Raw genomic sequence first — 19,530 nt, forward strand, 5'->3', positions numbered from 1 at the left:
GGCTCCGCCTCCTCACCTCCCCGCCGGCTGCAGCCCCAGGCCCCGCCTTCTCATCTTCCCGCCAGCGGCAGCCCCAGGCCCCGCCCCGCCCCTCCCCATCCCCGGCTCGAAAACCCCGCCCCTCAAAAGCGCGTCAGCCCCCCCCCAAAGCCCCGCCCACCTCCCGCCGGCCCCGCCCCGCGACTTTCCGGTGCGCTCTCTCCGCACAGCGCGGGGGATCGCCTCCCGGGGCTTCGGCCCACGTTACGTCATAGGCATGCGCGCGGCGCCTCGCCTACGCACTTTCCTGGGCGGGAACAGCAAAATGGCGCCAGAAATAGTGGCGGGTTGAGGACACCGTACCCCTCTGAAGGTAGCCCTGCGATACCTTTGCTGCCCGGTCCCTCCCGGACATGGAGGATGTGGAGGCGCGCTTCGCCCACCTCTTGCAGCCCATCCGCGACCTCACCAAGAACTGGGAGGTGGACGTGGCTGCCCAGCTGGGCGAGTATCTGGAGGAGGTGAGGGCGGCGGGGGAGTGGCGCGGGGTGGGCAGGCGGGTGGGGCTGCGGGGCGGGGGCTCTGGTCCCGGGGCTGGGGGCCCCCGCCGCCCCCACGCCGGTGGCCATCTGGCGCTCTGGGCGCGCTGATTCTTTTCAAACTCCGTCTCTGCCTCCCCAAATCATCCCTTGTTACATTAGCGTGTAGCTGTCATTGCAGGTCTCTACCCGTCAGCGAACTGCGAATGATTCAGTGGGTGGTGACCAGCATTTTTAGCGGAATGGAATAGACTAGAAAGCATTATCGCTTTTGTTTCAGTTATTGGCGTATGCTTGTGTGTTTCACGGGTCTGGATCACGATGTCAGAGGGATTTTTAATTTTGGATTTTCAAACCAACTTGAAGCTGTTGCCATGCTCCATCCTGTCAGCGTTTAGTCTTTCTTCCACATTTGACAGCCCTGTCTAGACCTCTCTTAAGCTTTCTGCTCCATTTCTGCACTTCATTTTCTTTCTTTTTTTTTTTTTTTGAGATGGAGTTTCATTCTTGTTACCCAGGCTGGAGTGCAATGGCGCGATCTCGGCTCCCCGCAACCTCCGCCTCCTGGGTTCAGGCAATTCTCCTGCCTTAGCCTCCTGAGTAGCTGGGATTACAGGCACGCGCCACCATGCCCAGCTAATTTTTTGTATTTTTAGTAGAGACGGGGTTTCACCATGTTGACCAGGGTGGTCTTGATCTCTTGACCTTGTGATCCACCCGCCTCGGCCTCCCAAAGTGCTGGGATTACAGGCTTGAGCCACCGCGCCCGGCCTCTGCACTTCATTTTCATTCCTCAACCCATCTCAATCTGGGTTCCATTACACTTAAATGTTTGTTGTCTTGATCAACGGTGATCTCCATCCTACTAAATCCAAGCCACACTAGAAGTGTCATCTTATTCAAATTAGCATTTGTGGGATTGGCCACTCGTTCCTTTTTGAAACATGGTGGTAGGATTTTTTCCTCTATTTTATTTTCTGCTTTTTCTCTTCTATCCAGTCTTTAAGTGTTGAGTTCCTCAGGACAGGACCTTCTGATACATTTCTCCTAAACAGTGTTATTTACTCCTATGATTTTAAATCTCTTCTGTCTTAGAACTACCAGATTTGCACCTCCATCTGAGATCTGTCCTCCAAATCTGCTTTACATATCCAGCTGCTCTCTTGACATCCACCAGGTGTTACATAAACATCTCATTTAACATATATAAAGTGGAACTCATCATTTTTCTGCTTAAACCCGTCTTTCCCATCTTGGAAAATGGCAACATTGTTCAATCAAAGGCAAAAGCTTAGTGCAGCTATAGTGAAGCCCCACTCTCAACACCCAGACAGAATTCCATCAGTTATACCACCGGAGTATCACTTGAATTCATCTGTTCTCCATTTTCTCTGGTCTAGGCCACCAATGTCTCTGGCCTGCATTTGTGTAAAACCTTCCTGTCTGGACTCCCTTATCCCTGTTTTTGTCTCTGTCCAATTCGTCCTCCAACCTGCAACAAGTGTGACTCAAAAATTAAAATCCGGCTGGGTGCGGTGGCTCACACCTGTAATCCCAGCACTTTGGGAGGCTGAGGCAGGCGGATCACGAGGTCAGGAGATCAAGACCATTCTGGCCAACATGGTGAAACCCCGTCTCTACTAAAAATACAAAAAAGTTAGCTGGGCATGGTGGTGCACGCCTGTAATCCCAGCTACTCGGGAGGCTGAGGCAGGAGAATCACTTGAACCTGGGAGGCGGAGATTGCAGTGAGCCGAGATCACATCCTGCACTACAGCCTGGACAACAGTGTGAGACTGTCTCAAAAAAAAAATTAAAATCCGGCTACAGCACTGTTTTCTGCCTGAAACTCCTCAGTGGCTTTCCAATGCACTAAAAATAAAACCCAGCTTTCCTCCTCTGAACCTGGCTCTGCTCACCGTTCTGGCCTGATTTCAGGCTATTTTGTACCTTGTTCTTTTGAACCAGTCAACCTATGGCTCTCCAAGCTTTTTCTTGGTGAAAGGTGTTCATGCTTTCTGCTCGCACTTGGGAATGTTCTGTTTTGTTTTTAAATAAAGAGGACTTCATATGGTAAGGGCAAGAGGAAAAATAAAAGAGAGGAGGATCTTGCTGTGTTGCCCAGGCTGGTATCAAACTCCTGTGCTCAAGCAGTCCTGCCTCAGCCTCTCAGGTAGCTGGGACCACAGGTGTGCACCACCACACCTGGCTGGGAATATTCTTTTAATGACTGAGTCTTTTTTTTTTTTTTTTAACGGAGTCTCACTTTGTCACCCAGCCCGACCAACATGGTGAAAACCAGTCTCTACTAAAAACACACAAAAAAATTAGCTGGATGTGGTGGTGCATGCCTGTGTCTCAGCTACTTGGGAGGCTGAGGCAGGAAAATCGCTTGAACCTGGGAGGCAGGGGTTGCGTGAGCCAAAATTGCACCACTGCGTTCCAGCCTGGACAATAGAGGAAGACTCTGTCTCAAAAACCCCAAAAATCAGAGACTGGGTGCCGTGGCTCATGCCTGTAATCCCAGCACTTTGGGAGGTGGAGGCAGGTGGATCACCTGAGGTCAGGAGTTTGAGACCAGCCTGAGCAACATGGAGAAACCCCATCTCTACTAAAAATACAGAATTAGTGAGGCGTGGTGGCACACACCTGTAATTCCAGCTACTTGGGAGGCTGAGGCAGGAGAATCGCTTGAACCCAGGAGGCGGAGGTTGCAGTGAGTCAAGAACCCACCATTGCACTCCAGCCTGGGCAATAGGCTGAGCAAAACTCCATCTCAAAAAACAAAAAACCCCTAGAAACTTATGAGGGATTTGAAAGAAAGGTTTATGGTCTTATGGAGAGTTTGGAGGACCTAGTTTGTTTGGGATGAAAGTAGTTGCCTAATTATGGTGAGCTAAAGAATGTTTTAGGTGGAGGGAACCTGGTGTTGGAAGGTTTGGAGTTTTTACAAAAATTAGACTAGGCATGTGGTGGCAGGTGCATATAATCCCAGCTACTCGGGAGGCCGTGGCAGGGAGAATTGCTTGAACCTGGGAGGCAGAGGTTGCAGTGAGCTGAGATCTTGGTACTACTGTGCTCCAGCCTGGGCAACAGAGTGAGACCCTGTCTCAAAAAAAAAAAAGTTCAGAATTGGGAGCATTGAGCAGAGGAGGGCAGGTGGCTGGAGAGGGAGGCTGTCCAGTATGGAGGCCTCCCCTGACCAGCTCCATTTAGGATTTGGGGTTTTTCCTACCACTCTTAGGAAAAACCCAAAATCCTAAACAAAGGCACTGACCAGTGTGTGAAGGGTAGATGGGAGGGGAGTGAAGGGCAGAAGGAGCCCTGTCAGTGCAGAGGAAAAAGGGGAGTGGAGGGGCCAGAATGGGGGTTACCGTAGAGAGGAACCCCTGGGTTTCTGGGCAGGTGGGTTGGGGGGTGTCTAGAGTTCAGTGTGGGTGGGTTAAGACATGCAAGTGATGTTTGAAGAAGGCAGCTGAACACGTGGGTTTGGGCTTAGATGGCAGGTCCAACCTGGGGAAGTGAAAGGACAGGTGAAGCCCGGTGTCCTGGGAGCGGGTGATCTGGCTGTGGGCAGGGTCACTGGAGAGAAGGGCCACCATCCCCTCCACATTCCTGTCTTTCTGGCCAAGCTCTTCAGGTCCTGAACACTCCCCTGGGTCCTCACACTTCCATAGATGGTCATGCTGCTGTTTCCTCTCCCTTCCTCCCAGATCTGACAGACAGCTTGTGTCCTTCAAGAACTAATGGAAGTGACTCCCCCTGGTGACGGCCCCCCAGCCTTTCCCCATCCTTGGTGCCTGTGCTGCCTGAAATCTTGCCTCTCCCCAGTACGCCTTATATTTTGGCCATGTTTGTATCATGCTCATTTTCCTGAATAGACATGTCCAGTCTCTGCTACTGCTTCCCTGTTCCCTTCATGTCTAGTGAGCCTCTTCATTTCTCAGGCTTCGCTCTGACATTATGTGTGCATGTGTTCATCAAATATTTATTGGACACCAGTGTCAGGCACTGAACAGAGGGCTGGAATTACATTAATGCCGCTCACGGTTCACTAAGGGACAAGGTCACACTGATGGAGCAGCAGGGAGACCCCAGGCATGGAGGGGGCTCTGAAAAAGAGTTTGCCTGGGGACATTTGGGGGTGGGTGTTCCAAGCAGATGAATATGCAAAATTGAAGAGCTGGGAAAAACACAGGGACTTCAAAGTGTCGTCTGTGGCTGGGCATGGTAGCGCATGCCGGTAATCCCAGTGCTTTGGGAGGCTGAGGCAGGAGGATCCCTGGAGGCTGGGAGTTTGAGACCAGCCTGGGCAACAGAGAGAGACCCCGTCGTTACAAAAACATTTTTTAAAAAGAAAAGTTTTGACTGATAATCCCTTGGCTAAAAATAAAATAAAAGTTAAAAAAAAAAAGTGTCATTGCTGAGAAGGAATACAGGAGATGGGCCAGCGTTGGTATGGAAGTGAAATGCCTGGGGACATTTGAATGTACTCTGTGGACAGCTGTGAGTGCAGCTCCAGGGCTTAGGAGAGAGGGCTGGTCGGGATGGGTCTGGGGCTCGTTGGCTTATGATTGGCAGCTTGGGCATGGGATGGAGGAATGCACATGGTGGGAGGTGCATGTGGGAAGAAGAGAGGCTAAGGGTGGAGTGCCTGGGACACTGACGTTTAAGGGGAACAGAGGAGCTGGGGCTCCGGGAGGCCGAGGGGCAGAGGAAGGGTGACGACTCACCTGGACCGTTTCCTGAGTTGACTGCTCAAAGGATGGTGACCTCCGCATTTTGTCTCTTGCCTTTTCCATTCCTGAGGTCCCCTTTTCTTCTCTGCGTCAGGGGTCTTCCTGCTGAGTCTGTCGGCCTCTGGTACCTTCTGGAGGGAGCTGATGTGCTGCCCTGGTTATTTGTAGACTGTGCCCTGGGGCCTTCCACTTCCAAAACAGGGTTTTGTTATATGAAGTAGGGGGAATCACAGAGACCTGTCTCTCCACTGAAATACGCAACTGGCGAGCCCACGGCAGAGCTCCCGCTGCCCATCTCAGGGGGCTGCTGTGCTGTGACCTGGCCAGAGGTGCTGGGCAGAGACCACTGATGGGTGGGGCGTCCCTGGAAGAAGCAAGTGCAGACTGGACCTTGGATTCTCCCTGCCCTTGTGTTGTTTCTTGCAGCTGGACCAGATCTGTATTTCTTTTGACGAAGGCAAAACCACAATGAACTTCATTGAGGCAGCGTTGTTGATCCAGGGCTCCGCCTGTGTCTACAGTAAGAAGGTAGTCCCTGCCTGATGCTGCTCTTGGCATTTTGGTGGCCAGTGGGACCGTGGTCAGCTCTCCTTCTGGGGCAGGCGCAGTGGTCCTCCTATCTGTGACCCACCTCCCCAGCACCTCAGGTCTTAGCCAGTTCCTTGACACGTCCCCACACCAACAACCATTTCGAATTTAAAATCTTGGCCGGGTGCAGTGGCTCGTGTCTGTAATCCCAGCACTTTGGAAGGCTGAGGCGGGCGGATCACAAGGTCAGGAGATGGGAGACCATCCTGGCCAACATAGTGAAACCCCATCTCTATTAAAGATACAAAAATTAGCTGGACGTTGTGGTGCATGCCTGTAATCCCAGCTACTTGGGAGGCTGAGGCAGGAGAATCCCTTGAACCAGGGAATAGGAGGTTGCAGTGAACCGAGATTGTGCCACTGCACTCCAGCCTGGTGACAGAGCAAGACTCCGTGACAAAAAAAAAAAAAAATCGTACAACCAGGCAGGGAGGGTCTTGTGTGCTGCTGGGCTGTGTTGTCCCGGGGGAATGGCACCTGCTGTGTGCACCTGGGAACAGCCCAGGGTGCCATGTGTACCTCTTTCCCCGTCCCCTACTTGTGGGTGCTTGTCAGCACCCTGAAAATCTACAACCACCACCCTCTTGGTGGGGCTTCCGTTCTGTGGAGGAGGAGGACAGGAAGTGTGTAAAGGGCTGTGTCCTGCAGGCCCCGTGGTGGCTGGAGCTGGGACACGGCTGGGCCAGGACATAAGGAGGAGGGTCTGGGGGAGACGTGGGCGGGAGCCCATGGGTGGAGGAGCAGCAGGGCTGCAGGCCATGGGCAGAGTGGGTGCCAAGTACAAGGGGCCTGGCCAGCAAGGGCTGTGTGAGGCACACTGTGGGCACCACACTGTCGTCAGAGTCACATGTTGAGAAGGCCATGCTCATTGCTGTGTGGACCATGGGGGGCAGAGGAGAGAATTGGGTGGCCTCAGCAGGAAAGTAATTGCCATGAGATTCCTGGTTTGATTTGAGAATTATTTTTGGTGGCAAAATTGGTGGTTCTTGTACTGGAGGTTTGGTGGCCAGGCCTCGAAGGCCTTGCGGGTGGGCCCCTCCTTTCTGGGCTCTCACTGCCTGCGTCTGGTCACCAGGTGGAATACCTCTACTCACTCGTCTACCAGGCCCTTGATTTCATCTCTGGAAAGAGGTGAGTACTGGAGCCACTCACAGTGAGGCCCTGTGTGTGGCCAGGGAGACCCCTGCAGCTCCTGGAATGCCCATGGGATACTCTTCTCTCTCAGGCGGGCCAAGCAGCTCTCTGCGGTGCAGGAGGACAGAGCCAATGGGGATGCCAGCTCTGGGGCCCCCCAGGAGGCAGAGGATGAGGTGAGTTTCTTGGGCATGGGGCCCCACCCACTGTGTGCTTGCCTGGGCTCTGCCCCCACGAGCTCTGTCTCCCTCCAGTTGCTGTCACTGGATGACTTCCCTGACTCCCGGACTAACGTGGATCTGAAGAACGATCAGGCGCCCAGTGTGAGTCTTGGCCCCTTTTAGGTTGGGGTGAGGTCAGCACTTTCCCTGGGGCTGTGTTGAGCTGACAGGGTGTGGGATGGTGTTATTGCCCCATGTGGGTTCTCCACCTGGAGGGTAAGGTTGCCTGCTCACCCACCCTCGGACTCCATGCAGGAGGTCCTCATCGTCCCCCTCTTGCCCATGGCCCTGGTAGCCCCTGATGAAATGGAGAAGAACAACAACCCCCTGTACAGGTAGGGATCTGAGCCCAGCAATGGGGAGGGAGGCCTAGAGCTTCCTGGGCAGGGTCTCTACAGCAGGTGTGTTTTTGCCAGCACAGCCGGCAAGGTGAGGTCCTGGCCAGCCGGAAGGATTTCAGGATGAACACATGCACCCCCCACCCCAGAGGGGCCTTCATGTTGGAGCCAGAGGGCATGTCCCCCATGGAGCCAGCAGGCGTTTCCCCCATGCCAAGGACCCAGAAGGGTGAGGGCTTGGATGCGGGGGGCTTGGTGGGAAGGAGGGAAGGGGTCTTCTGGAGTGGACTTTTGTGGGGCACCCTATGCTTGCCAGCTCTGGTCTTGGGAGCTCCCTCTCTCTGGGTGCCTACTCCACCCATCTGCTCTGCCTTGATTACAAGTTAACACAGTCTCAGTGCCAGGGACCTGGTGCCCACTCAGGCCCCTGCTGTCTTCCCTAAATCCAAGGCCTGGGCTGTGCCCTTCTGCTGGCCCCTTGGAGGGGCTTGTTGGACACCGGGCAGAGACCATCTTGGAGAGGGGCTGGACTGACCCTGTCCAAACCCTGTCTCTCGCAGACGCTAGGAGGACTGAGGAGCAGCCAATGGAAGTTTCCTTGTGCGGGAGCCCCGTCCCAGCTCTCGGCTTCTCCCAGGAGCCAGGTGAGAAGAAAGCTCCCTGGTGGGACTGGCAGGGCAGCCAAAGAGGGGGCCAGGGAGGCGGCATGCAGTGGACAGGGCTCCAGGGGGCTGTGCTCAGCTGCCAGCCTCATGCCCCTTCTGTGGCCCTCAGGAGTGAGGCCTCACTCAGGGAAGGCAGCCACAGCCTTGGAGCCCAGGCCCCCGGCCTGACCCAAGCCTCAGCCCGTCCTGGTTCGCTGACTGTGCTCTGACTGCCCTCATGGGTCTCCTCTCTGGCAGATGTGGATGACTGCATTTAAAGAGGAACATTTGCTTAGAAATAAAATGATCCAAGCAGAGTATACTAGCATGACAAGGAGGGTGCAAGGCAACCACTGAATCCTCTGGGTTCCAGTGACCAAAGCTGAGAGGAGGGAGTGGCCATCAGGGTCCCTTTGGTGCCGTCTGGTCTTGACATTCCTTGGAGCTGATCACTCTCTTGCTCCCTGCCCAGGCCCCTCTCCAGAAAGCCCGATGCCCCTGGGCGGGGGTGAGGATGAGGACGCAGAGGAGGCAGTAGAGCTTCCTGAGGCTTCGGCCCCCAAGGCCGCTCTGGAGCCCGAGGAGCCCAGGAGCCCGCAGCAGGTGGGACCCACACGGAGGCCTGCAGAGCCTGAGCTGTGAACCGGGCGACCCTGGCTCTGGGGCTGAGTCAGCTTGCACAAGGAGGACAGTGCTACAGCCTTGGCCCCAGGCCGCTGGTCTTGGGCAGAAGCCTGCCCGCCTTGCAGCGCATCCTGCAACCAGCCCTTTTGAACAGCAGCGTCTGTGTTCCTCCCCTCTCTGATCAGAACTGACGCTCCTCAGATAGTGGACTGGTGTCCAGGGGTTTGAGCTCTGTTGAGCTCACAGCTAGCTGGGATGGCAACTGGTTGCCAAGGCGCTTCTTCCGTGGTTGGGCTGGTAGGAGGGGGTGTTTGGAGGCCTTTGCTGCCTCCCTCCACCCCCAGGGCAACTCTGTCCAGCCTAGAAGGAAGAAATCCTTCCTTTTTATTCATAGAAAATCAACCTGATGCCTACAGGAGGAAATGTTAACATTTCTTAACTTTAAAATTGGTAGATAACATGGATGTTTGTCACAATGGACGTTTTTCCTATTTTTGAAAAAGAGTACCCTATGACGTACGTGTGTGTGTGTGTGTGTGTGTGTGTGTGTGTGTGTGTGTTTTTTAAGTTTTTTCTTAGGGTTTTTAATGACCCAAGAGTATAAGCAGGGTGTTTTTTTGAGACAGGGTCTTGCTCTGTTGCCCAGGCTGGAGTGTAGTGGCCTGATCTTGGCTCACTGCAGCCTTGACCTCCCCAGAATCAGGTCATCCTTCTACCTCAGCCTCCTGAGTAGCTGGGACTACAGGCACATGACACCACACCTGGCTAATTTTTGTATTTTTTTGTACAGACAGGGTCTCACTATGTTGCCCAAGCTGGTCTTGAACTCCTGAGCTCAAGTGATCCTCCTGCCTTGTCCTCCCAAAATGCTGGGATTATAGGTACCAACTACTATGTCTGGCCCCTGTAGGTTTTGTTGTTTTTTTTTTTTTTGAGACGGAGTCTTGTTCTACCGACCAGGCTGGAATGCAGTGGCGTGATCTCGGCTCACTGCAACCTCAGTCTCCTGGGTTCAAGCACTTCTTCTGCCTCAACCCCCCGAATAGGTGGGATTACAGGTGTATGCCACCATGCCTGGCTAATTTTTTTTTTCCTTTTTTTTTTTTTTTTTTGCATTTTTAGTAGAGACAGGGTTTTACTATGTTGGCCAGGCTGGTCTCAAACTTCTGACCTCAGGTGATCCGCCTGCCTTGGCCTCCCAAAGTGCTGGGATTACAGGCGTGAGCTGCGGTGCCTGGCCTCTGTGGGATTCTTGATGTTGACCCAAGGTGGAGTTCTGGGGTACCCAGAGCCTTGAGTGGAGAAAGGGGAGAAATGAGCTCACACCTGTAATCCCAGCACTTTGGGAGGCTGAGGCAGGCAGATCACAAGGTCAGGAGATCGAGACCATCCTGGCTAACACGGTGAAACCCTGTCTCTACTAAAAATACAAAAAATTAGCTGGGTGTGGTGGCATGCACCTGTAGTCCCAGCTACTGGGAGGGCCGAGGCCGGAGAATTCCTTGAATCCGAGAGGCGGAGGTTGCAGTAAGCCGAGATCATGCCACTGCACTACAGCCTGGGCGACAGAGCAAAACTCCATCTCAAAAAAAAAAAGGGAGAAGTGGGACTCTGTGCCTGTCTTTGCAGAATGCTGCCCTGCCCAGAAGGTGCATGCTGCGGGAGCGAGAGGGGGCCCCAGAGCCTGCGTCCCATGTGAAGGTAGGAGTGTTGGGGCCCTGGCCCTGTCAAGGGGGTACGGGTGGATTTGAGGGCTGGCTGCCCTCCCATGTGCCCTTGCTTCTGCTGCCCTGCAGTGTTCCCAGCCTGTGGCCCTTTGCACTTGCCCTCATGTGGCTCTGGGCTCCCTCCTTCCCTCCCTTGAATGTTCCCCTCTGTGATCCAGGGTTTGAGGGTGGTTGGCCCTCCTGCAGGCTGTCACTGTACCTGTCTGGGCTTTGGGAGGGATGGCTGTGCACCCCCAACTCCCCCAGCGCCTGCTTGTGCTCTGTGCCCAGGAGACTCCAGACCCCTGGCAGAGCCTGGACCCCTTTGACTCCTTGGACTCTAAGCCCTTCAAGAAAGGTAACTGGGTGGAGGGTACCTTCACTCAGGTATCCCTGGCTGGGCTTGCAGGGGCATGAGGTAGGGGAATGGGAGTGGGCTCTGCACCCCGATCCCACGGCGGCTCCAAGACAGTCCCTGTTTGCCCTCAGGAAGGCCTTACTCTGTGCCCCCCTGTGTGGAGGAGGCTCCAGGACAGAAGCGCAAGAGGAAGGGTGCTGCCAAGCTGCAAGACTTCCACCAGTGGTACCTGGCAGCCTGTGAGTGGGTGTGGTGGGCACTCGGGGTCCCTGGGAGCTGGGCCAGGGCCAGTGGAAGAGGATCCCCAATGCCATGGGCAGCTCTTGGCCTAGTTGTGCTGACCATGTTCTCTCTCAGATGCTGACCATGCTGACAGCAGGAGGTCCCGGCGAAAGGGCCCGTCCTTTGCAGGTGAGGCTGAGGTCCTCAGGGAAGACAGTTTTAGTCTCCTTCCCCTATCTCTACCCCCACCTGGTGTCACCCAAAGCCTTGGCTGGACTGGTACGGGGCCTGGGAAGGAAGAGGGAGCCCTCAGAAGGCCTTTGTCTGCAGACATGGAGGTCCTGTACTGGACACACGTGAAGGAGCAGCTGGAAACTCTCCGGAAGCTGCAGAGGAGGGAGGCAAGTCCCAACTGCTGTGATCTAGGACCCCGTGGTGGCCCTGATGGGAGATGAGTGTCCCTCACAGATGCTCTCTCTGGACAGGTGGCTGAGCAGTGGCTGCCAAGGGCTGAGGAGGGGCTGTGGCCTGCAGAGGAGGACCACCTGGAGGATTCCCTGGAAGACCTGGGGGCAGCAGGTGTGTGCCTGCCAGGGGGTGGGGTAGAACGGGGCTCAGCACCTGTGCCAGCTGACTTGCTGCCTGTGTGCTGTTCACTCTCCCACCTCCCAGCAGATGACTTTCTAGAGCCCGAGGAGTATGTGGAGCCCGAGGGAGCAGACCCCAAAGAAGCTGCTGACCTTGGTAGGTGGGCAGTGGGCTAGGAGTGCTGAGCGGCCACTGGAGCTGGGGGCAGGGGAGTGTGGCCCCTCAGCTCACAGCTGCCTCTTCCTAGACGCAGTGCCGGCGTCCCTGAGTTACGAGGAGCTGGTTCGAAGGAATGTGGTAGGCCTGCGTTAGAGGGGGTGGGGGTAGGTGAGAGGCACCCAAGCCCCTGCTTAGGAGGCAGTAGCTCCTACTGATCCTCCCCTAGGAGCTCTTCATCGCCAGCTCCCAGAAGTTTGTCCAGGAGACAGAGCTGAGCCAGCGCATCAGGGACTGGGAGGACACTGTGCAGCCTCTGCTCCAGGAGCAGGTGAGGTGGGCCGCTGGGAACTGGAGCTGCCCGCTGCAGGCCTGTGCCTCTCTCCGAAGCCAATGTGCCCCTCCTCTGTGCAGGAGCAGCACGTACCCTTTGACATCCACACTTATGGGGACCAGGTAGTCTCACGGTTCCCCCAGCTCAATGTGTGGTGTCCCTTTGCGGAGCTGGTGGCTGGCCAGCCGGCCTTCGAGGTGTGCCGTTCCATGTTGGCCTCCCTGCAGCTGGTGAGTAGCCGGGAATTGTGGGAGGGGGAACCGGTCTCAGACCCTGCTGACACCCCACCCCTGCAGGCCAATGACTACACAGTGGAGATCACCCAGCAGCCGGGGCTGGAGACAGCCGTGGACACCATGTCCCTGAGACTGCTCACACACCAGCGAGCCCACAAGCGTTTCCAGACCTATGCTGCCCCCTCCATGGCCCAGCCCTGAGTGGAGAGCACCGAGGCCGGGGTGGGGGGTGTGTACTGAGGAGCCGTGTGTCTGCGCACTCCAGTGTTGCTTCCTGGCTGGCACGGCCTAATAAAGCAATGTTGCCATCTCATCTTCCCCCTACAAGCCACTTTGCATACACCTAGTCTGTGCAGAGAAGAGGGCTGTCCGGCCCCCATGGGCTGCTGGTACAGATCACACACGTGCAGATTAAAGGTACCCTGTTTAATGACGGGGCCCCGGCCACAGGGGCTCAAGGCAGGATGCTGCGGAAAGCCGCCATGTGCCGCTGCACACTGTCTGCGATCTGCTCGGCCGACCTGCTGCGGCCGTAGTAGTCGGTGAAGAGGCCGTCCGGGTTGAGCAGGTAGATGGCAATGGAGTGGTCCACGATGTAGTCCTGGTCCTCGTCCTTGGGGCCGGCGCTGTAGTACACGCGGTAACTGTGACTAGCCTGGGCAACCTGTTCGGTGGAGCCCGTCAGACCCAGCAGCCGTGGGTGGAAGTCCTGGACGTAGCGGGCCATGGCTGTGACATCGTCCCGCTCGGGGTCCACCGTGATGAAGACAGGCTGCACTGCAGGCAAACCCGGCTCTGCTTCCAGCAGCTGCACCACCTGCACCAGCTTCTCCAGCTCGTCCGGGCAGATGTCGGGGCAGTGAGTGAAGCCAAAGTACATGAGCACCCACTGGCCCCGGAAGTCAGCCTTGCAGCGAGCCTGGCCTTTGTGGTCCAGCAGGCAGAAGTCACCCTGGCCCACAGCTGCCTGGCGCAGGGCTTCCATTCGCTGTTGCTGCCGCAGCCTCTCCTTCTCAGCCCTCAAGGCCAGCCAGAACCCACCCAGTCCAGCTCCGAACACGGCTGTGATTAGCAGCCTGGTTCGAAGCCTAGGGCCCTGGTGCTGGCCCTGCCCACCTGTCTCTGCAGGGCCCTGCCTTGACAAAAGCCAGGACCTCAAATGCAGGGCCTGGCCTCTCAGGGTCCCAGGGAGGGCTGGGGGCTTGAGCTGAGAGAGCCTGTGCCAAGCCATGGGGCCCCGAGTCAGCAGCAGCATGGATCTGATGCTCCTGGAAACAAACACAGGCATCAGCGGCCAGAAAGGAAGGCCCAAGGTGGTACCTGGGCTGCCCCTGCCACTCTGGACGCCAGCCACCCATCTGAAGGACCCAGCCCACGTTCCGGCTTAGGCGTTCACTGCTCACCTGAGCTCAGAACGCCACTAAACATCCACACCTGGGCAACCACGCCTGCACTCTGGTCCTCCACCTGGGATCCCTAGCCTCTCACCACACCCTGCCCTGTACCTATGCCTCAGCAGGTGCGACTCTTGCTGACTGAAAGCTTCCAAGTGCTGCGTGGCCTGGACTCCTGACCGTGTTATCTATTTGCAATAAACCCGTTTATTTAAAGGAGGCGGGTGATACTCTGGCTTGCAATCCCTAGAGCAACCGACTCCTCCAGCACTTTCGTGTCCCCTCGGGCCACCTCAACTAACCACAGCCGTCCTCCCCACTCCCAGCAGAGAACCTGCAGCACCACGCCGGAGCTCGGACTCCGCGTGCCTCCGGTACTTAACGTGTCCTCGCAGACACTCCTACCCACCACGGAACCCCGCCGTCCTCATCCCGGCTTCCCAGCAGCGGCTCCGGGCTCACCGCCGACGCCCTGCCTTTGCGCCCTTCCACGGGCCCCGGAAGGTTTGCTAGGCGGAGGCCTCCGGACTCCCCGTCACTGCTCCTGTCCTGCTGGGGGCACCCTCCCGGGGACTCACGGCGCCCGCCCCGCGCCCGGGCGGTTCTGGGCTTGTCCCCTCCCCACCACAGCCAGCGCCCTCTTGGCCAGAAAGGTCCCAGGACCGCACGAAGCGCCGCGCGCGTTACTGTCCTCAGCCGCGAGAACACTGGTGCCCGCTCGGAGCCTCCCCAGGCGCCCCCGCCTCGCCCCTCTCTCCGGCGCGCCCTCGGGGTGAGCCCCGCTGGCCCCGCGCAGCAGCCGGAACCGGGAAACCGGAGCCCAGCGCGTCCCCGGGGTACCTCCTCCCCTCCCGCCCCCACCTGGCCCCGGCGTCCGCACCTCGCGGCGGGGCCGCGCGCCAGTGGACCGGGCCCGGGAGGCAGCGCCGGCCTCCGACTCCCCGCGCTCCGCCCCGCGAACTCCGTGGGCTCGGGGGTCCGCCGCGCCACACACTCGCGGCCACGGCGCAGGCGCCCCGGAGCTGCGCGCATGCGCACACGGGCGCAGCCGCCCCGCGCAGCTGCTGACAGGCGCTCGGCGCGTGCGCGGAAGCTGGAGCCCGGCGGAGGTCACGTGTGCGCCGAGACGGCGCCCCCCCGCCCCGCGGCTCCGGATGCCCCCGGCGCGCCAGGCCCGGACAACGCTTCGCGGCGAAAGAGCTTTATTGCGGCGGCGGCAGGACGAGCTCGGCGAAGGGCGAGGGGGCGGTGAAGGGCGCGCGGTCCGAGAGCACGAGCGCCTCTTGCAGGGCGCGGCGCTGCAGGCCGCTGAGCGCGGGGCCGTCCCGGTGCACGCGGAGCCAGGGCGTCCCTGCAGGGGAGGGGCGTCAGAGGCCGCGCGGCCAGAGCGGGGTCGGGGGCGGCGGCGCGGGGGCAGCGGGGCGGGGCGGCGCTCACCGCGGCTCAGCTTCTGACCCACGTCGACCAGCAGCTCCGCGCCCACCCCCAGGCGGAGCGGCTCCCCCGCGCGGCTGCGCCCGGCCCCCAGCTCGTGCAGCACCTGCGCCAGCGGCAGTGCCCGGACCAGCTCCACGGTGCCTGCGGGGAGAGGGGCTGAGAGGCGGGGGCCCGGGCAGGGACGGGGTGGCGGAGGCGGGGTGCCGGGCTTCCCTCGCCGCTCACCATCCGCGGGCGCCAGCAGCTCCTCCTGCTCCCGGGCGCGAGGCAGCAGCTGCCGGCGCTCTGCGGGGCTCCCGGAGCACAGGGCTCGGGCCAGGCCGGGGTCCACGCCCTGCGCCGCCAGCATCAGCTCGAAGCGGCCGAGGGCCGAGCCGTCGTCCAGCGCCGCGGCCACCCGGGCAGCGCCTTGGGCCTGGGTCCCCGCGTGTCCGCTGAGCCAGAGCAGGGCGCCCCCTGTGGGCGGGGACGGGTTAGGCGCGGCCGCGGGGGCGACCCCGGCCAGAAGCCTCCCCCCCCCCGCTCCCGCTCTCACCGAGCCTGGTGACCAGGTCCCTTAGGTCCGACGGGCCTGCGCCGTCCATGCAGAGCAGCGCCTCCTCCACCTCCAGGGCGTTGCCCACGCAGCGGCCCAGGGGCTTGTCCATGGCGGTCAGCGCTGCCGCGACCCGAAGCCCCAGGTCTGCTCCCACGCCCACCTGCGGAGAGAGGCTCAGCGTGGACCCTACATAGCGGGGCCTCCTGCAGCCGGTTCTTCATCGAACTCCAGCTCCTCTGCACCTTTCAACCTCGGGGTTGCCAGCCCCCCCAGGATAAAATCAGGAAAGGATTGGGGTGAGGAACAGAAGCGAGCGAAGTGCCACACCTCGACCTGGGGCCAGGAGGACCTTGTACCTGGCCCGGGGGAGGCGCGCCACGGAGGGCTTCCCCAGGCCCAGGCCAAGGCAGCCTTGACCTCCAAAGTCACAGGAGGTTCGGGGGCCATGAGAGAGGGAGGGACTTTGGGCAGGAAACGGTGGGTCTGGGGTCAGGCAGGGCTGCTGAGAGGAGGGAGGCAGTGGGGACGGAAGGGGTGAAGGGTAGGCTGGACCCACATCAAGACGCACCCCCGGGGAGAGGCCACAGCACTCACCAGCGTCGTTGCCAGCTCCCGGGCCTGCTCCTGGTTGGGGAAGACGGCGGCCCCTCCAAACTTAACGTCTATTACCAGAGCGGACAGCCCCTCCACGACCTTCTTACTGAGGATGGAGGCTTTGTGGGGAGGCAGAGGCAATTGGAGACAGTGGAGAGCCTGGAGCTTCCTGGGAGACTTCGGGGATGCCGACTTTGGGGTCAGGGGCCCTGAGCATTGAGGGTCAAGCTCCTTATGACGGGGGTGGCAGCACCTAGTCGGTTGTGTATGAGGCCACCCCACAAGGTGGTGGTCAGGCATCTTGTGATTGTGGGGTGGGGTGGGGTGGGGGAGGTGCGGGCGCAGACACACGGTCAGGTGACTACTAACAAGTGGACCAAGAGGACTCTGTGAGGTCAGAGGTCAGGGGCCTGTCACATGCAGAAGTAGGCCATGGAGTCAGGTCACCTGTGATGAGTGGCAGGCTGTCCACGGTGGCTGTCACATCTCTGGCTGCATATAGGATTCCATCTGCGGGGACCAGCTGCTCACTCTGGCCCACGATACAGCAGCCCGCCTGCTCCAGGAGCACTTGCATCTGATCAAACACCCCCTATTCTCAGTGACGTCTGGTAACAGCAGCTTTTTTTTTTTTTCCTCCCCCCCTGAGAAAGAGTCTTGCTCTGTTGTCCAGGCTGGAGTGCAGCTGGCAGAATCTCGGCTCACTGTGACCTCTGCCTCCTGGGCTTAAGTGATCCTCCCACCTCCACTTCCCAATAGCTGGGACTACAGGCGTGCACCACCAGGATGGGCTTTTTTTCCCCCCTTGTTTTTTGTAGAGATGAAGTCTCACTATACTACCCAGGCTCATCTCCAACTGGGCTCAAGCAGTCCTCCTTCCTCTGTCTCCCAAAGTGCTGGGACAGGGTCTCACTGTGTTGTCCAGGCTGAAGTGCAGTGCCACGGTCACAGATTACTGCAGCCTAGACCTCCCAGGCTCAAGTGATCCTCCTGCCTTAGCCTGCTGAGTAGCTGGAATCACAGGCGCACCACCACATAGGCTAATTTTTTTATTTTGTAGAGAGATGGGGTTTTGCCATATTATTCAGGCTGGTTTTGAACTGGGTTCAAGTGATCGGCCCACCTCGGCCTTCCCAAGTGCTAGGATTACAGGTGTGAGCCACCGTGCCCGGCCAGCCATCTGTGATTTTGACCAACTCCTCGTTTATGATCCTGATGAGTTCCACTGATGATTTTGACCCAGGTCCAATGACATGAGCAACTTTGACAGATAACCTCAATAGTGACCCTAATGATCCACCAGTGATCCTTTAGTGATCCTGGCCAGTGTCGTGTCTTCATCATCAACCTGGATCAAGGACTCGTCAGCACCCCCCCACCCCACCCCCGTACCTGCTGTGGGCTCTGGATGACATTGAATCCAGGAATAGACTCCAGCTTATCCAAGGTGCCTCCTGTATGCCCCAGACCACGTCCGCTGATCATTGGCACCTGGTGGGCAGGGATGCTGAGTACCCTGCACGGTACCCCTCACCCACACCCCCATGCATCCCCTCACCTTCCCTGGCTAGGACTTCAGCTGGATTTAGAAAGTATTTAAGCAGCTATAGGGGTTCCCAGCCAGTGAAATGGGAAGGAAGTTTTCTCGGTTGAGAAATGTCAGTAGGGGAGGAGGTTGGTACCCATCCCTGTGGGGAAACAAGGGTTGGGGCAGAGCGAGAGAAGTCCTTACTCATCCCTTGGGTTAGCGGTCTGGGGATCCAAGGGGAAAGGGTCTGCATTCCATCAGTGGATCTTTTGCCTGCTCCAAGGTCTGGAGCCAGAGGGGCCCCAAGCTCTGTGCTGGGGAGAAGCCTCGGTCCTGGCTTGGGGTGTTTGTGCCAGGCTTGAGGTTGGGAGCTGCCTGTGGATGGCCTGGTTGCTGACTCGGGTCATAGGCTCTGGTCGAGAAAGGGGGTGGTTTCTAACCTTGCAGCCACACGCAGCCAGGGCAGGTGCCAGGACCAGGCTGACCTTGTCACCCACACCCCCTGTGGAATGCTTGTCCACAAGCTGCTGGCGCCAGGCCTCTGGCCACTTCAGCTGCTGCCCCGACTGGGCCAGGGCCTGGGTCAGCACCGAGGTCTCCTCCAGATCCATGCCCCGAAGTCGGATGGCCATCAGCATGGCCCCTGGTATATGGGGATTTGCGTGAGGGTGGCAGCCCACAGCAGTGGGGCACCCTGGGGGCGGTGCTGGTGGTGGGGCACTGTGGCACCTCCAGGGACCGACAGTCTCAGCTGACCTCCCGGCCGGGATTGGGGCACCCAACCCTCCCCACCCACCGATCTGTGTGCCCTGCGCGCTCCCGTTCACCACAGCAGCCACAAAGCCCCTGATGTCTGCTTCGCTCAGGCGGCCTCCATCTCGCTTCACGCGGATCAGCTCTGGAAGCTGCTTAGGCTCTGGCGAGGGGTCGGTAAGTCCCTGGGTCCCTTCCCCGGAGAGGTCACCAGGCCTGGGTGGGGCCCGGGTTCCCTGGGTCATCGAGGCCGCCATCGCTCCGGGCCTGCGGGGATGCCTGGCACGCCTGGGACCTGCGGCCGAGCGGTGTTGATGTCTGAGCCACGTGCTCCTGTCCCGACCCCTTCCCGCGTCTCCCTGGTGTCCGCCCCTCGTCCCGTGTCTGTGTCGCCCTTGTCCGAGTCTGGCTCCCGCTTTCCGGCCTCACGACCCGAGCCCGGCCCGTACCTGCTCAGGACAGCTGCCCTCGCCCACCTGCTCCGGATCCCAGCCCGGGATACCCCGCCTCGTCCACGGGTCGGGACCGCAGGCTTCGCGCACGGCGGGGTTCGCGCACAGCGAGGCACTGCCGGCGGCAGGGCGGCGGCGCCCCAGGACAGAGGGCAGGTGGGGCCGTCTGGTGGGCGGGGCTGGGCAGTCGCCTCCGCCCGCTAACCCCTGCGCGCCGGGTCCCGGCCGACCCCCAGATGCTCCCAGACACGCGGGATTTCCGGGCCCGGGGCCGTCGGCGGCCTGTCCCGCCCATCGCGGCCCTTCGGTGTCTGTAGCGCCCGGGGGTCGCCCATCCCGCCCTCTGGGGTCTCGACGGTCGGACGTGGCGCGGGGCTGGGCCTCGCCCAATGCGCGGGCCCCGCCCCGCTGGGTTCGGAGTTCGGTCT

General features: G+C 59.1%; 3 protein-coding genes across 11 annotated transcripts; 1 reads left to right on the forward strand and 2 right to left on the reverse strand.

The window, feature by feature from the left end:
- The first annotated feature begins 245 nt into the window (after positions 1-245).
- Positions 246-14,019, forward strand: NCAPH2 (non-SMC condensin II complex subunit H2). 5 transcript variants are annotated; one of them, XM_032266293.1, is made up of 20 exons: positions 246-500; positions 5,684-5,785; positions 6,921-6,976; positions 7,071-7,155; positions 7,234-7,302; positions 7,456-7,535; positions 7,622-7,767; positions 8,099-8,182; positions 8,655-8,785; positions 10,436-10,507; positions 10,804-10,870; positions 11,002-11,109; positions 11,228-11,281; positions 11,423-11,493; positions 11,578-11,671; positions 11,765-11,836; positions 11,928-11,977; positions 12,066-12,167; positions 12,251-12,400; positions 13,691-14,019. In XM_032266293.1, exons 1-20 carry the CDS (start codon positions 393-395, stop codon positions 13,766-13,768), a joined length of 1,779 nt encoding a protein of 592 aa, XP_032122184.1. In that variant the 5' UTR covers positions 246-392; the 3' UTR covers positions 13,769-14,019. The 5 variants fall into 5 exon arrangements, with proteins under 5 accessions (XP_032122184.1, XP_032122180.1, XP_032122181.1 ...); XM_032266291.1 differs by lacking the exon at positions 13,691-14,019 and adding an exon at positions 12,467-12,730 and having other exon boundaries at positions 279-500; XM_032266292.1 differs by lacking the exon at positions 13,691-14,019 and adding an exon at positions 12,467-12,730 and having other exon boundaries at positions 279-500; positions 11,768-11,836.
- On the reverse strand, positions 12,818-14,846 carry LOC116541804 (protein SCO2 homolog, mitochondrial). Of its 2 annotated transcripts, none has more exons than XM_032266298.1 (2): positions 14,681-14,846; positions 12,818-13,674 (listed from the first exon to the last, which is right to left on the reverse strand). In XM_032266298.1, the coding sequence occupies exons 1-2, from the start codon at positions 14,830-14,832 to the stop codon at positions 12,861-12,863; spliced, it is 966 nt and encodes a 321-aa protein (XP_032122189.1). In that variant the 5' UTR covers positions 14,833-14,846; the 3' UTR covers positions 12,818-12,860. The 2 variants fall into 2 exon arrangements, with proteins under 2 accessions (XP_032122189.1, XP_032122190.1); XM_032266299.1 differs by lacking the exon at positions 14,681-14,846 and adding an exon at positions 13,810-13,913.
- Positions 14,847-14,985: 139 nt separating this feature from the next.
- On the reverse strand, positions 14,986-19,443 carry TYMP (thymidine phosphorylase). Of its 4 annotated transcripts, XM_032266295.1 has the most exons (10): positions 19,127-19,443; positions 18,694-18,945; positions 18,338-18,540; positions 17,762-17,860; positions 16,817-16,946; positions 16,370-16,488; positions 15,773-15,935; positions 15,463-15,693; positions 15,238-15,378; positions 14,986-15,151 (listed from the first exon to the last, which is right to left on the reverse strand). In XM_032266295.1, exons 1-10 carry the CDS (start codon positions 19,395-19,397, stop codon positions 15,003-15,005), a joined length of 1,758 nt encoding a protein of 585 aa, XP_032122186.1. In that variant the 5' UTR covers positions 19,398-19,443; the 3' UTR covers positions 14,986-15,002. The 4 variants fall into 4 exon arrangements, with proteins under 4 accessions (XP_032122186.1, XP_032122185.1, XP_032122187.1 ...); XM_032266294.1 differs by having other exon boundaries at positions 15,238-15,693; XM_032266296.1 differs by having other exon boundaries at positions 15,238-15,693; positions 19,100-19,256.
- Between the last annotated feature and the right edge of the window lie 87 nt (positions 19,444-19,530).

Source organism: Sapajus apella, unplaced genomic scaffold (genome assembly GCF_009761245.1).
Source record: "Sapajus apella isolate SASKATOON/1434 unplaced genomic scaffold, GSC_monkey_1.0 scaffold156, whole genome shotgun sequence".
Taxonomy (NCBI): Eukaryota; Metazoa; Chordata; class Mammalia; order Primates; family Cebidae; genus Sapajus; species Sapajus apella.